General features: G+C 59.2%; 1 protein-coding gene across 1 annotated transcript; it reads left to right on the forward strand.

Annotated features, from left to right (window-relative positions):
• Positions 1–1,955: 1,955 nt before the first annotated feature.
• Positions 1,956–11,879, forward strand: LOC123393737 (SLAM family member 9-like). Its single transcript, XM_045086673.1, has 6 exons — positions 1,956–2,415; positions 7,288–7,680; positions 9,075–9,371; positions 10,866–11,006; positions 11,216–11,307; positions 11,575–11,879. The coding sequence occupies exons 1-6, from the start codon at positions 2,154–2,156 to the stop codon at positions 11,665–11,667; spliced, it is 1,278 nt and encodes a 425-aa protein (XP_044942608.1). The 5' UTR covers positions 1,956–2,153; the 3' UTR covers positions 11,668–11,879.
• The last annotated feature ends 3,007 nt before the right edge of the window (positions 11,880–14,886 follow it).

Below are 14,886 nucleotides of genomic sequence, written 5' to 3' on the forward strand. Positions count from 1 at the left end.
GACGATCTGATTCACACTAATGTGTCTTCACTGGGGGTGGGCTCCAGGCTCCTGTGTGGAAATGCAGGCAGGCACTAGCTGAGACAGGGAGTTTCCCCCTCAGGGGCTGCCTATCCCCAAGGTCATTCCTGCATCTCTGAAAGGAAATGAGAGGAAGGGAGAGGCACGGGGGTGCTCCTGGGAACCTGGAAAGGAAAGCAAGCCCATTCTTGATGCTCGACATCTCGCACCCAAGGGCATTCTGGAGCACACCAGAGTCTCCTGGAGCATGGGTGAGCTCACCAGCCCTGCACGGACCCAGGGACTCACCCAGTGACTCCTGTAGCAGCTCCCCACCCCCACTGTGTTGAGAGCTTGGGACTCAGGGTGGTCCAGCCCTGTGTCCAGGGACATGCAGGGAAGGTGTGGGGAAGAGAGATTCAGCCTCACTATGTCTGGTCCGAGAGTCCGTGCCTCTCCGGGCCACAGACAGAGTCCCTGCATCTCCAGGAGGGTGCCCAGCCCGAAGCCTAAGCTGAGTATAGGAGCCATACTGCCCAGCATGTGTCCTCCAGCTCAAGGTCATCAGCTCTATGTCCATGAAGGTGTTGTGTCCAGGCGGGATGGAAGTTTCCAGAAGAGCTCGAGTGTGGGAAAAGCAATCCCACCCTGAGCTGGACTGGAGGTCTGTCCTCTGTGTGACTCAGCCAGTGCAGGCGGAGGCTGTGGTCTGCAAAGGCTCACCGTGGACCTCAAAGCTTGCAAGAGACAACCACAGGCTTATTTCCTCTGCCTGTGGGTGTGAGAAAGGAGGAGGCCGCTGGGGGCTCCATCCTGGGTCCTGTGCCCCACCCCAAGCTGGGGTTTGCACAAGCAAACAGTTCTTACACTGACAGGGCTCGCTCAGGGCTGTAATGATCGGGGACAGGGGCACAGGCTTGGTCCCCATCACCCTGAAGGGACCAGGGATGAGCTGCCCAGATCTGGACTCTATCTGAGGAGCCTCTGCCCACAAGGCTCAGGGACAGCCCAGGGAAGGGCTCTCCCATCACAGGGTGGGAGCGGGGGAACAGGCAGTGCCGAGGGCTCTCTGGGCTGAGGGGCACAGAGCAGTTCGGGGGGAGCCCAGACTGGATGCGGTGATCACTGGAGGCCACACACTGGGATAGGAGAGCAGCGGTGACACGGGCTTTCTCAGAGTTCACTGTTGGGAGTCAAGATCCTGCCTCTTGCTCTGCTGGGTCACCTCTGGCGGGGGGACCAAACCCTTAGGACTCGGGTCTCACATCCATAAAATGGGTTCAACAGCCAACAGGCTGACCACCTAGAGTGCGGGGCCCTGGGCCAGTCCTGGGGATTCAGCCTGAGGATCTGAGGGTCTGGGCAGCTAAGGGAGAACCCATTGGGCAGGGAAAGGGGCACCGGCCAGGGGTTAGTGATGGAGCTGCGCCCCTGGGGTCCACGGGAGGCCACGGTTCTCAGAGGTTATAGGAACTCATGGAAGAAGAGGCCAGACCTGACCCTCCATACATGCCCATGGCCCTGGGTTGCTGAGCTTGAGGCCACAAGGCGTGTGTCCCTCTGCAGCCCTGCCTGTGTGTCAGCATGGGCCCAGACCTAGCAAAGCCTCACAGGGAAGGGGGGCTGTGGGGCTGCTCCTGTGGATGTGGGCTTGGTCCTGGGGATGGGCAGGGTCATCCCTAGGCTCCATCTGGAGCCCTGGGGACCAGGAGTGGGGACATGCCTGTGTGCCCTGGGGTGTGTGGGGATGACTCTTCCCAGGAGTGCTTTGTTCTCGGGCTCCTAGCTTCTCACTGTGACACCCAACAGTGAGGTTCCTAGAACATCAGAAAGGAGATGTGACTCGTGAGATGGTGTAAAGACAGAGGACAGGCCCAAAGCAGGAGAGGCCCCGTGTCCTTGGCTCTAGGAGGGGACTCTGTGCCTGGCCACGCTGACACTGGCGAGCAGGGAGCTCCAGGCTGAGTGGGAGCTCAGGGACAGAGGACAGGGGTCCTAGGGGTGCAGGTTGGGGACGGGAGAACCACCAGGCTGGTTGTGAGCACAGGGACAGGGTCTCTCCGGCACCGGGCCTCTGAGAGGGGGGCTGTTCCCACCTTTATTCTACAGTTATCTCCTAAGGCCACCCTGTGGGTGCTGAGCTAACATGAGAGATGGGAATGGGTTACTGTAGGCTGGTCAGTGAGGTCCCAGAACTGACAGTCAGCCCCGCCCCTGGGGTGCGGAGAAGCCTAAGGGCTCTTGTGAGTGAAGAAGCTTTCCTCCTCCTCTTACATCTGTATTCTGGATGTTTCCTTGAAGCAGAATCAGTCCACGCTGAGCCAGCAGGGAGGCAGCTGGCCATGCGCACCTGCTCAGAAGACCCCCACCTGTGCGGGGCCTCCTGGCTCCTGCGATTCACCAGCCTCCTCCTCAGTGAGTGGCCCGGGCCCCCCGGGAGGGAGGCCGCCGGGCGGGCAGGGAGGCAGGAGCTCCCGGGCTGGCTGGGGTCTGTGCTGAAGAACCAGACGGAGCAGCTCCGTGAGGACGGAGCACACGCGGTGCGCTGGGTCAGAGCCCCGGGGTGGACAGAGGGAACAAAGGGAGCTTTGGGCTGAGGCCAGGCTGGGAACCCCGACCCAGCTGCCTGGAAGGGAATCTGCTCTCACTGCAGACCCTGGAGCCTCCTGCGGTGAGGGATGGAGGAGACACGGGAGGGGCTGCGGCTGCGAGGGACCCGGGGTGGGGACGGACATCCCCCCCTGCCGTGCACAGGGGACCGGCAGCCTCTGCAACTGCTGTGTGCAGGGGCCGACCCAGAGCCCCTGTGTGAGCTGGAGGGGCCGCGCTAGTCTGGCTCCTTGGGCAAGATGAGGCCCCAAATCCAGTGACATTCTGTTTGCAAGGGAAGGACAGGAGCCCCCAGCACTGAAGGGTCCGCACCCACCTGCCGTGTGTAGGGGTGAGCCCAGAATGGGAGACTGCTGACCTGGGCTCAGTCGGGGTGTCCTGGGGGTCAGGACAGAAGCAGAAGCAGTCCCAAAAGGGAACTGAATGACTGTTATAAGGAGAGCCCGATTTTCCAGTTCTTACTTCATCTGAGACCATCTGCTTCTGTGTAGTAAATTAAGTAAGAACCAAGGAGAAAAATACTAAGTTCTTGATGTTCTGAATTCTGCAGACCCCATGGAAAGCTGTTATTGTCTGTAATGTTTGCTGTGAACACACCAGCCTGTCCGTGCCTGCAGGATTCTAAGGAATTTCTGGGATCCCAGGACGTTTGCAAACAGGGAGATAAATCATTAGCAAATGAGTTTTGTAAGGCTTGGAGACTATTTCAACAGGGTAACTTTCTATCAACAATTGTGGGCTTTCCACTCTTTTCAATGTTATTTAAATGGAGACACACAGGAAATTACATCGTTTCCTCCATTAACGGCTAGGCTGGAAGATTAGATAAGAGAGAAAGGAACTACGGGAGGACTGGAGGGAAGAAAGAGAAAGACAAAATGTTCTGTTGATGGTTGAAAGTCAAATTTCCTCTAATTTAAATAAACTCGGACTCTCTAGCTCACAGCCACCCGCCCCTGACCTTCTGCCCCTCCTTGGGGTCAGCACCTTCTGCAGATCTGAGCACTGTCGGGTCTTCCTCCTGTCCTGAGTGGGCTTCCAGCTTCTGGGCCGCTCCTCCCCTGCAGCCTGAGGGCTGAGCCTCCTCTGTCCCGGGTTCCCCCCTTTCCAGCAGGGGCCGGTTAACCCTCAGGCAGCCCCACGTCCCTTCCCTGCCAAAGCCCACTGAGTACTTGAGTCCCCTCTCCCGGGACAATAGCTGGGGGGTGAGACCCCAGATCTGCTCAGACCCCACTGACCAGACAGCAGTGCTAGGAGGAGGGAGCCCTGCGCAGGGCAGGGGAGAGCAGGACCGCCGGGGGAGGGTGCATGGCAGGTTTCTACACGGGAGCCACTGAGCTAGGGAAGAGCGGAGCCAACTCTAGGTCTGGCTCTGCCCTGAATGACTCAGGACAAGTTCTCCCCAAGGAAGCCCCTCCTCTGTGAAAGGTCCCCTCAAAGCCCCTCCGGCTGTGACATCCGGGGTTTGGGGTCTCCCCCTGGACAGGACTGACCTGTAGCTTCTCTGAGGCCTCTGCTCTGTGTCTTCCTCCTGACCTGTCCTCCTCCTGTGTCCTGCCGGGGACGGACAGTCGGGGAGCCCGCTTGACCCCTTCAGAACCCAGAGCCCAGGACCACCTGTGGTCACCTCCTCCGGCCTCCAAGGAGGAATGGGCAGATGCATCTTGAGGCTTCCTGCAGTCCTCGGGCCTCCGCTGCCTCTGTCTCTGTCTCTGTCTCTGTCTCTGTCTCTGCTGCTGAGTGGGGTCTGCCACGCTCCAGCCCCGGTGTGTGGACCCCGGTGTGTGGACCCTGGTGTGCCCAGCCCGCTCAGGACAGCGAGCTGTCGCAGGGCGGGGAGGAGGTACGGAGCAGCCGCTCAGGAACAGCCTGGCTAGAGCCACAGGTGCTGCCCGTGGTCGGCAGAAACACTAGCGTCCGTGTCCATGTCCCCTGGGGCAGACCACTCTGACACACACGGGGGCACTGAGAGTGACAGTGTGGGCTCAGAATTCCTGGGAGGCAGCCCACGGGCAGGTGCTGTCCTGGGGGCAGATCTGCTGTCCCTCGGGGAGCCCCAGGCACCATCCCCTGTTGGAACAAGGGCGGCTTCTCAGACTCGGGGTTGGCGTCCTGTGTGCACCACACTCTGCGTATTTACACACGAGATGGGCCGTGGCCGTGGACTGGGTGGGGACGCGGGTGTGACGGGACACTGTCGTTCTGTGCATTAATTCATGAGGAACCGCCAGGCTCATTCACAGGAGGAATGTTCCTTAGATATAATGGGACATAATGTTCTCATCAGTCTGGCGAAGGGCAGAAAGCTTGATCACCGTGTGCCGGTGGGAACCTCAGCATTATTGCGGGGAGAGCTGCCGGGGTCGCTCTCAGGAGGCGATGAGCAGGGTCTGTCCGAGGCTGAGATGGAGCTGCCTTTGGTCTAAGACCCACTAGTGGGTTATCCCAGTGTCTGCACACCCACAGGGACTGTCTACACCACCAAGTGTGATGTTCGCACACCCACGTGTGGTGCATATGCAGCTGCCTGTGGTGTGTACACTCATGTGTGGTGGATACGCGGTCATGTGCGACCTGTACACACACAAGTGTGGCATGTATAGCCCAGCGTGTGCTGTAGACACACCTGTGTGTGACGCGTGCACACCTGAGAGCGAGGTGTGTGCCCCGCATGTGAGGTGCATGTGCCCACATGTTGTGTGCTCCATAGCGTGTTGTACATACACCTGTGCGTGACTTGTGTGCCCCGTGTAGCATGTATGCTCTCTTCTGTGGCACATATGTCCCCGTGTATAACACGTATGCCCCATGATGATGCACATGTACCTGTGTGACTTATGGGCACGGAACAGGACAGATACGCCCCTGCGTGTGACTCCGTACGTCCCTGTGTGCAGAGCCTCCAATCCCAGGCTGCTCATGGGACCTGATGGCAGGAACCAGAGCCACCTGACCGCCCATCACACGTGGAGGGAACTAGAGCCCCACGTGTGGCCGGACAGCTGTTCATGAGACGTCCCCGTGTGCAGACGCAGGCTAGAGGCTATGCTAGAATCCCTTCTGGTCCCAAACCGTGCAGAGAAGGGGGGAGCAGAGCAGCGCAGGTGGTGTGGGGTCGTGCAGGTGGAGACACACAGGGAGACAGGGGTCTGTGCAGAGACCCCCGAAGGAGGGACACACGGGAACCTGGAACAGAAACAGCCTGTGGAAAGGGTAACATGGCAGTGGGGCTCAGAGGTCGGGGAGAAGCTGCATTTCCATGTCTAGTGCCCACCTTTACTGGAATGTGGAATCTGCTTAATATTTAAGACAAAAGTGCTGAATGTGGCTGAAATGCAACCTTCTCACCTTGGAAAGGGCACGACACTCCACACCTGCCTGCGTCAGGGGGTTGTCCTGGGATTCCGAGATGCTCAGAATCAGACGAAGCAGTAAACGTAGGGAAACGGCCTCACGTTCATGGGGAGCCTGTGGTCTCCGGTGAGCGAGCGGCAGGTGGCCCAGGTACCTGTAAACTCCCCGCAGCCCTCACACACTGGGGAGACGACAAGGAAGCAGCCACTGTGGGGCTTTCTCGTGTGTCGTCACATTCAATCCTTGCAGGAGCCCCGGGGACACACTCACATCCCGTCCTGGTGGTTCCCATGTGGGAGCTCCAGGCTTAGACACTTTAGGAAATAGCCCGGGTCCGCTCACCCCGTGAAGGGAAGATCTAGAATGTGACCCCAGCTGTGTCTCACCCCAGAGCTCACACCTGTGACCTGCTGTCCAGGAGCCCAGGCAACCCCAGGAGCCCTCACTGGGGCTACGTGGGGTGAGGGCTGCATTCCTGGGCTCCTGCCTCAGGTTCCTGGGCTGCCGAAACAGGACAGTGTAAACCCTTAAACAACACAATCTTTTTATCTCCTGGTTCTGGAGGCTGAGAGCCCAAAATCAAGGTTTTGGCCAATTCGCTTTCTGAAGAGAGGGCTGGAGCACTGGGCTGTGGGACGCGTGGCACTTGTGTCCCGACGTGCTAGCGGGACTGGAGGGGTGCAGTGTGGCTGCGCCCGACTCAGTGGAGCCTGTGGGAGCCATGTCAGGACCTCACCCCTCCCTGGCTGTTGGCCAGAGGCTGCCCTCCGTCCCTCCCCATGGGGGTCTCTCCACGGGGCTGCCCACAACACAGCGACAGATGTTATCACAGCGAGCGGGACACAGGGTGAAAACAAGATGGGGTCACACTCCTGTCAGACCCGCTGTCCCTGAGGGCCGTCCACGATGTTAGCAAAACTCTGCTCCTTAGAGGGGAGCCCTGGGGGCGGACCCCCACCAAGGGCAGAGCTCACACGGCCTGTGGCCACGAGGGGTCTCTGCAGCCCCGTGAGAAACTGCCTCCGGCAGAAATGCACTCGCTGTGGCCCCAAAAGGTGCTCGTGCTTCGGACCTGAGATCTCCTGACATTTGTCCTATCGCTGTCAGGGGTCAGGACACTGCAGGTGAGCAAGTTCCCATGACCTGTTCATGGGGACACTCCCCTGGGACCGGGAGGGATTCCAGCCTCGCCTCAAATTCATGGCATCTCCTGTCTTCCCAGTAAAGGGGGCACACGGGATGGATTTCAGGAAGATGGCTTCTAGGGTTTTGGCCTTTTTTCCCAATGAAAACTACTGACAGTTTTTGTATCCTATGCCCTAGGTGTCTGCAGTGCTGTGACCCAGAGTCCTGGAGCCCGTGGGTCTGCCGTGGACGATTCTGGAAACCCTGTTCCTCTGAAGGGGACTCTGGGAGCTTCTGTGCTGTTTCACATGATCAAAAATCCAGATTTACCTCCAGGAGCCAAGCTGGAGAGTATTACTTGGGGCATTATAAATCAAAAAGTGTACACACCCATACTCCAAGTCAGTCCCGGGGGAGATGGTCCACGATGGGTCAACTTCCAGGACAAGTACGAGAAGAGGGTCCATGTGGTCAACACAACGACCCTGAGGATTGACAACCTGAACCTTGAGGACAGTGGGCTGTACCGGGCTCAAGAGTCCTATATGAGAGGAAGACAGTATGACCAGGATTTCCACCTGACGGTCTACGGTACGTGGCGGCCCCTCCCCCAGCCCCACAGCTGACCCCCTTCCTCTGTCCCCGGGAGTGTCCGAGCGCCCCGCTTGCAGGATTCCTTCCAGACCGCAGCCTTCGGACTCGATCTTCTCCCCAGAAATCCGATGCTGTGAGGTCAGCACAAGTGCAGGCAGAGCTGAGACTCACACCAGGGACAAGCCACGTCTGTGCTTCAGGACGGAACACAGAATGGGGAGAAACGGGGATTTTGCCGGAACACTCATTGTCCCCGTAGGACTCAGGGTCCTTGGTGGGACTCTTACTGTCTTGTGCTGCTGTAACAGGTGACAGCACATCGGTGGCTGACCACACCACCCCCTGGGGTCCTCCTGGGCTGTAGGGCGGGAGTCAGACCCCAGAGCCTCTGCCATGAGGTCCAGGTGTCAGCAGGGCTGTGCTCCTCTCTGCAGGATCCGGGGAGAATCCACTTCTGCTCCTGTCCCCCCTTCTAGGGGCATCCCTCGATCGAGGCCAATTCCTCCCCCTTCCCAGGTGGCACTGGTGGGGTGAGTCCCTGACACCGTGTCCCTCCCACCTCCTCTCCTGCCTCCTCCGACTTGTGAGGACCCTGTGATCACGTGAGACTTCTCTGGGGAATCCAGACCATCTCTAGTCCAGGGTCCGCTGGTTCTCAACCTCAGTTCCCATTTGCCCTGGAACCTAAGACACCTGTGGGCTCTGAGGGTCAGAACATGGCCAGAGTTGGGGGACAATCGTCACCTAGCAGGATCCGGAATCCCATGTGTGGTTCTCCCCACCACAGCCGCTCGTCCTTCTCAGCCCCAGCCCGAGTCAGCTCATTCACAGACTCCACGGTCCAGCTCTGAACCTTGATAGATGGAGGAGAATTCACAGGGTAACTCCTCCTCAGACCCTCAGGGAGCAGCTCTCTCTCCCTGCACCCTCCACCTGCCCCCAAACAGGGAGTCGTCCTGCCCCAGAGAGACAATGGCCTTTGCAGCCTCACGACCAGAGATTTCCAACTGACTATCAGTCTGTCCCTTGTCTTCCCATGTGGGCCCCAAGCTCAGGGTATAATCGAACCACAACTCAGGGAGGCCATTCCTAGTGACCTCCACTGTGGTCAGTCCTCAAATTATGGGGTTTGGGTAGGTGGGGTCCACATTATATCTCGGGGAGATGTGTAAGGCAGGCTCAGTCTGGCGGAGTCACAAAGAGCTGAACGCACTGGCTCCTTCCGTTCTAGCTCCTGCTGTGTATTTGGGTCACTTCTCGGTGATCTGTCAAATGCAATCCCTGTCCTCAGTGGGAGGAAGCCAGAGCGCCAAGGAGAATCCGCAGGAGGAAGCAGGAGCTGTGATGTTCTACACTCACCTCAGACTGTCCTCTTGTCCCTCCCGCCCCAGAGCCTGTGCCCCGTCCCCAGATCCAGGCCATGGATCTGTCCCTCACACCAGGCTGGTGCAACCTCACCTTGGAGTGTGACCTCCCGAGAACCAGGGAGGACCTGATGGTGTCCTGGGAGAGCGAGTGTCTCCCCAGGGAGCTGGAGCAGAGACCGGCCCCAGGACCAGCCCCCAACCCCTGGACCCTGGCTGTGACCCTGCCCCTGAGCCGGCCCAGCCCCAGCCTCACCTGTGTGGTCAGCAACCAGGTGGACCAGAAAAATGTCACCCTGGACCTTGGGGACGTCTGTGGCCGTGGTGAGTGCACCTGCCAGAGGGGAGGGACTCTCCTGGAACTCAGAGAGCCCTGGGCGAGGGTTCTCGGCTTCTGCCCCCATGTTTATGTCACCCCCGGCCACCTGGTCACCCCATCCAGGACTCTGGCAGGCACACCCAACCTGCGTTTGCCCTTCGGTGTCGCTCCCGTGCTGCTGGTCTGGGCAGCACGCAGCAGGTACCTCTCCCCGCCCTCGTCCATCATCCCAAGTGTGTCCACGGTGGTTTTCAGGAAAAGCGAGTTGGGGGTGTCCGTGGTCTGTGCCATCGGAGGGGTCTGGCCGGTGACTCCCTGTATGATTCCGGGCTCGTGCTCCTCTGCCCGATTCTGGTCTCAGGGACACATGTCACCCACCTGCTGGCTTGCATTCCCGATGTGTCCCGCTCTCTTCGGCTGCCAGCCTCCGCTCAGGCCCTTCCCTCTGCCCTCAGCCCTTCCAAGTCAGGAGTCCCCCACTCCCCACTTACTCCCATCCAGGGACCCCCTCCCTGCAGCTGGCTCTGGGGGCCTGTGACCGGGGCAGTCCCAGAGGGCCGCGTGCTGAGGGCAGTCCCAGCATGAACAGACTTTGCACAGGGCTCCGCAGCCTCGATGGCTCAGGGCCCTGCAGGAGCTGCTGCTGTCCTGCCCTCACACCTCGTCTCCTCTAAGGAGTGGTCAGTGGCCCCACCCTGGGAGCTGATGCGCTGGCCCAGGATTAGTGTCCTGTGCAGCCTGAACCCCTGGAGGGCAGTGGCCATGTCTGCTGCTCCTTGGAATGCCTGTCCCGGCCTCGGCCTCAGGCCCTTTGCTCACAGTCAGCGTGTCCCTGAGTGAATGAATGACTTGGTTCCCCCTGTGCCCCATCGCTCCTCCACCCCTTCCCCCCTTGTGCTGCTGGGGGACCTGCTGCCTCAATATCCTTGATCCCAGAGGAAGCTCATGGCTCAGGGACCCACAGGACCCTCTGGAAACAGGCTCCTGCCTCCCTCTCATCCTCCCACCCGGCTCCACCAACCTGGTCCCTCTCTGGCCTGCCCCAGTGGGTGCCAGCAGCTCCAAGGACTGGAGAGCTGTCACAGCCATTCATGGTCATGAGTCTCCATCCTGGGATGCCTCACCCTGAATATCGGGCAATCTCCTACTCCTCCCTCAAGACCAGGCTTGCCCATCACCTCCTCCAGGAGGCCCTCCCTGATGACCTTGGGACAGGCTGTAGCTCTAGTGCCCTGAGATGGCTCTGGCTGGCATCCCCTGGCGTGTGTCAGCCCTCCCCCTGCTGAGGGGCTCCTCAAGGGCAGGCACCATGTCCTGCTGCTCTCAGCACCGCGGCCCCAAGCAGGAGCTCAGGAACAGGCTGAGTGAGAGCCTCTGCCATGCTCCTCCCTCTCGAGCTTCTGACCAGGTCCCTTCAGAGTCTCCATGTGCCTGGCAGTGGGCGTCCTCAGTTCCCTGTCGCCTTAATCTTCTTCACTCTCTCTCTGCGATGGAAACAGATCCACAAGGACAGACCGGTGCTGCCCACTTGCCTGGTATCCTGGCGTCTGTTATGGTCGGGCTGCTGATCCTCGGAGCTGGAGCTGGGCTGTACCTTTGGAAGAGACGTGGGATGAAGAAGCACGTGGAGCCTGGGACAGGCAGGTTGCACTTCTCCTTCCCATGTCCAGACACCACCACCCCACCACCACTCCCCCGTTGAACTCTGGGCTCCTTTTCTCCTGCATTTTGCTGCTCAGGGAATGTCCCTGCAGGAGGCTGGCAGGTGTGGCTATGGCCCTGGGGGTCATGGAGGGGGAAGGTACAGGCTTCCAGGCTGAGACTCAAGCTCCATCTGTGTGTGACTCAGAGGCAGGATCGAAGGAGGAGCCCAGGGACCCGGATGGTGGCATCCACTATGCAGAGCTGAGCCAGCAGGGGTCCAGAGGCCACAGGGACAAGGTGAGGCCGGGGAGGAGGCAGCCTGGATTGTCCCAAGTCCCTCTATGCCTGGGTGTGTGCCTGTCGATCCCAGTCACGTGCAGGCTTTTGTCTCCATGTATCCGTAACCCTTTCCAGACAACACAGTATTAACTAAGAAAATTCTCCTGGGGTCCATACAGGGCAGAGTGCTGGGGGAGGTCGTGTCAGCAGCAATGTGTCTGTGTGGGTCCCTCTGGGGCATCAGCGGTCCTCAGGTGTCCCTGGAACCCTCTGTCTGCACTGCAGGGTAGGGGAGAACCACATCTAGAAGAGGAGAAATCTCTCACTACTGTCTACAGTGAGGTCCGCAGGCCAGGCCACGCCATGACCGCGTTTTAATGGGAAGAAGCAGGAGAATCCCACCCCGGGGACACCTGTGTCGTGAGCATGACGCCCGCAGCTCTGTGCCTGCCTCTTCCACCTGTGACGGCTCTGAGGAGGACTAGATGGGTCCAGCAGTTCTTTCTGTGCTAAATCCTCCCCGTGAGACACACACAGTGGTAGATCAGGAGAAACTAAGTAAATAAATTGGTCCAAACCTGTTACAGGAATGCTCAGCCTTTGCTACGTGACAACCCAAGATGGCCCCACCTTCCCCTTTATCTGTACGACATCAAACTGGCTTCCAGACCCTCAGCCTCTGGGACAAACCATGGAAAATCAAACCAACCCCCTGGGCCCGTCGTGAGCACCCCAGCTGTCAGTCCTGCACTGAGAACTCTTTACAGACAACGTGAATTCATAGTTGTCCCTGCTTGCTGAGGGCGGGCTCTGTGACCCGCACTGTTTGGACATTCTGCTCGCTGCTAACTCATTGAGTCCTCATGGACTCTCTGTGCGGTGGGGATCCTTGTGTCCACTTTACAGATCAGTAGAAGGAGCCAGAAAGGCTGACTCTCCAGGCCGCACGGTTGGGAGCGACAGAGTCAGGACTCAGCCCAGGGAACGGAGCTCCAGGCCCGTCTCTCCGGGACTCGGCTGGCTGTCCCACGTCCTGGCCAGCCTCCTTCTGTCCTGTCCTGCTGGACAACGGTCCGGCTCCTACTGCTCAGCACAGGCAGAAGTTTCTAGTTCCTGACAGTGAGCTTTAACTGACTGCACACAGTGACAGTCACGTCCCCCTCTCTGCTGTCCCCACACAGGATGCTGAGCTCCTCGGGGCTCAGTGAGGACTTTCCCTGCAATTCAGGGCACTTCTCTGGGGACGTGTCGTCTCCTGCAGGCCTCTCTCTGGCTCGTCCCCCTGACCCTGCCGGCTCCTCCCCTGCAGTCCTCACCCGGTCCCCGTGCTGCCCCTGCTCCACACCTGAGCCCACACCTTGGTCTCACCTCAAGGGGACCCTTAGAGCACCAGGAGGTGACCCCCATGTGACACCTTTGATGCCCCTTTCCTGATCTAACCCCCTCTCCTCGTGTTCCCTGAAGGTCACTCCCCTGGACCCGGGCCCTCCTGCCGTCCTGCCAGACTCTCCGCCTTCCCCCCCAAAGACTCTTCGCTCATAGGGCGGTGCTTCCCAGGGTTTGGGCAGGACCCTTCCCATCCCCCGTGTCCTCCTCTCTCTGGGGCCCCGGCTCCTGGGGTTCAGGGACCAGTCACACTGCTGATGCCCAGGGAAGCCTCCCCACCCACGCCCTCTGCTGAGCCCCATTGCTGCCCGCCAGACCCATGGGCTACAACCGTGCCCCTATGTCTTCCTCTGGCCTCTCCTCGCAGGGTCACGTCCCCCACGTCCCTTTCTGTAATACCGGGGACCTGGTGAGAAAGAGCAGGAGCTCCTCTCCCGCAGGACGGAAATCAGAAGCTGTGATCACGTGTGTAATCAGACAATGAATGTGCAGGAGTGGGGGGGGGGGCGTGGGAGCTGCTCACCCGATCCCAGGGAAATACTGTAAGTTCTCCCCTTGGTAAGGGACATTTTCTCTCCTTCTATGCCTTACCACCATTCCCACCGTGACAAAGAGACCTGCTGTTGGCCCGAATTAGTAATTCAAATAAGACAAAGTGTGTCTCAAATGCCCCTTCCTCTTCATCTCGCAGCTGAGCCTGGAGATCCACTGGAAGCAGGTAGATCCCCTCAGATCAGAGGAAATCAGAGATGCTTCTCATCCCCAAACCTCAGTGTCCATACAGGAGGGTGCTTGCGCGCGTGCGCGCGCACACACACACACACACACACCAGCCTCCAGCCGTGCAGCTGTCTGGTCAGAACTAGGGCTGTCCCGCAAACACGTAGATCCCAGTAGAAAGGAGGACTCGAGGTGTCCGAGAACACTGTCCCATCGGGGTAGCTGGCAGAGCACGGCTGTGTCCCTGAGTCGTGTGGTCCGTTTCTGAGCTCAGCTCTGTTCCCTTCCGGGTCCCTACAACTCACTTGCTGGTGGGCGGGGAGCAGGGAGAAACCACGTCCCGGGCACTGGGAAGCAGGAACTCCGGCAGGTGGTGACGCTGTCATTAGCCACACCGCACACGGTGGGTGACACGTTTGACGTGATTCCTATCCTCAGTGCAGCCCGGACAGTGCGGGGGTGAGGACTGGAGGTGAGGGCACGAGGCCACGGTACCCCCCAGAGCCACGCGGGGCTCCCTGCCCCCCCACCCTGTCCCACCCTCTCACCCACGCCGTGGGCCTGGACTGGATGACTGTCCGCGTCTGCAGACCACTCGGGAGCCTGAGTGCACTCCGGGACCCAGAGCACCAACTTCCAAATCCATGTTAGCACCCCCTCCTGCCCCTGGCAGCACCCCCTGAGCCCCTGAGCTTTAAGCCTGAGGAGCCGTGTGCATGGACAGATGTGCACCTGCTACGGGCCTTCAGAGGAAACCCTTACGTCCCTGTCACCAGGTCCCCGCAGAGGAAGGAGAAGGACAAGGAGCAGCTTTTCTCCTGCCCCTTCTCTGGAGGAACTTGCTGGCCTGAGGCTTCCTGGCACCTCAAGGCTCAGCCAGGTCTGGCTCTGCCCACAGCCTGCTTGGAGCTGGACCTGAGCGGTTTGGGGAAACCAGCCCAGGAGGACACCAAAGACATTCGGTTCTAGATGACATATAGAAAATTTTTTAAACCCAAGCTGATCCATTCTGGATATTTAAAGGACTTTTCCTTTTCCTTTTAAATCTAAGCAAAGAGGCTTAAATACCCATGTCAGGTGTGGCTCGGGGTACATTGCTGGGGGGGCTGCAGATGCGACCCCGAGATGAAAAGGATGTGCAACCAGTAGCCGTGAGAAGCTAGGGGTGCTTCTCTGGGTGTCCGACAACGAGGGTCTTGTTTTCAGAGGCTCAGTGTGTCCTTTGGAGCCCAATTCGAGGCTTGAACTCACAACCTGAGATCAGGACCTGACCTGACATCAAGAGTCAGACACTCAACCGACTGAGCCACCCAGGGGCCCGACTGTCCTTTTCTTGAGTTGTGGAGGTCAGATTGCACCAATTCTGTGTTTCAGGTTGTTGTGGGCCCCATGCCCAGTGTGGGGCTTGAACTCATGACCCTGGGATTGAGACTCACATGGCCCATGGACTGAGACAGCCAGGGACCCTTCTAGTTACTTTGGACTTTATCC

This window comes from Mustela putorius, unplaced genomic scaffold, assembly GCF_011764305.1.
Source record: "Mustela putorius furo isolate JIRA1106 unplaced genomic scaffold, ASM1176430v1.1 tig00000997_pilon_pilon_pilon, whole genome shotgun sequence".
Classification (NCBI taxonomy): domain Eukaryota; kingdom Metazoa; phylum Chordata; class Mammalia; order Carnivora; family Mustelidae; genus Mustela; species Mustela putorius.

Bases quoted from the DNA above. Each gene is read 5' to 3' on its own strand.
- LOC123393737 (XM_045086673.1), top strand. From the start codon at position 2,154: ATGGGAATGGGTTACTGTAGGCTGGTCAGTGAGGTCCCAGAACTGACA. The intron at 2,416-7,287 runs GTGAGTGGCCCG...CCTATGCCCTAG, and splicing joins ATTCACCAGCCTCCTCCTCA to GTGTCTGCAGTGCTGTGACC. The intron at 7,681-9,074 runs GTACGTGGCGGC...CTCCCGCCCCAG, and splicing joins TTTCCACCTGACGGTCTACG to AGCCTGTGCCCCGTCCCCAG.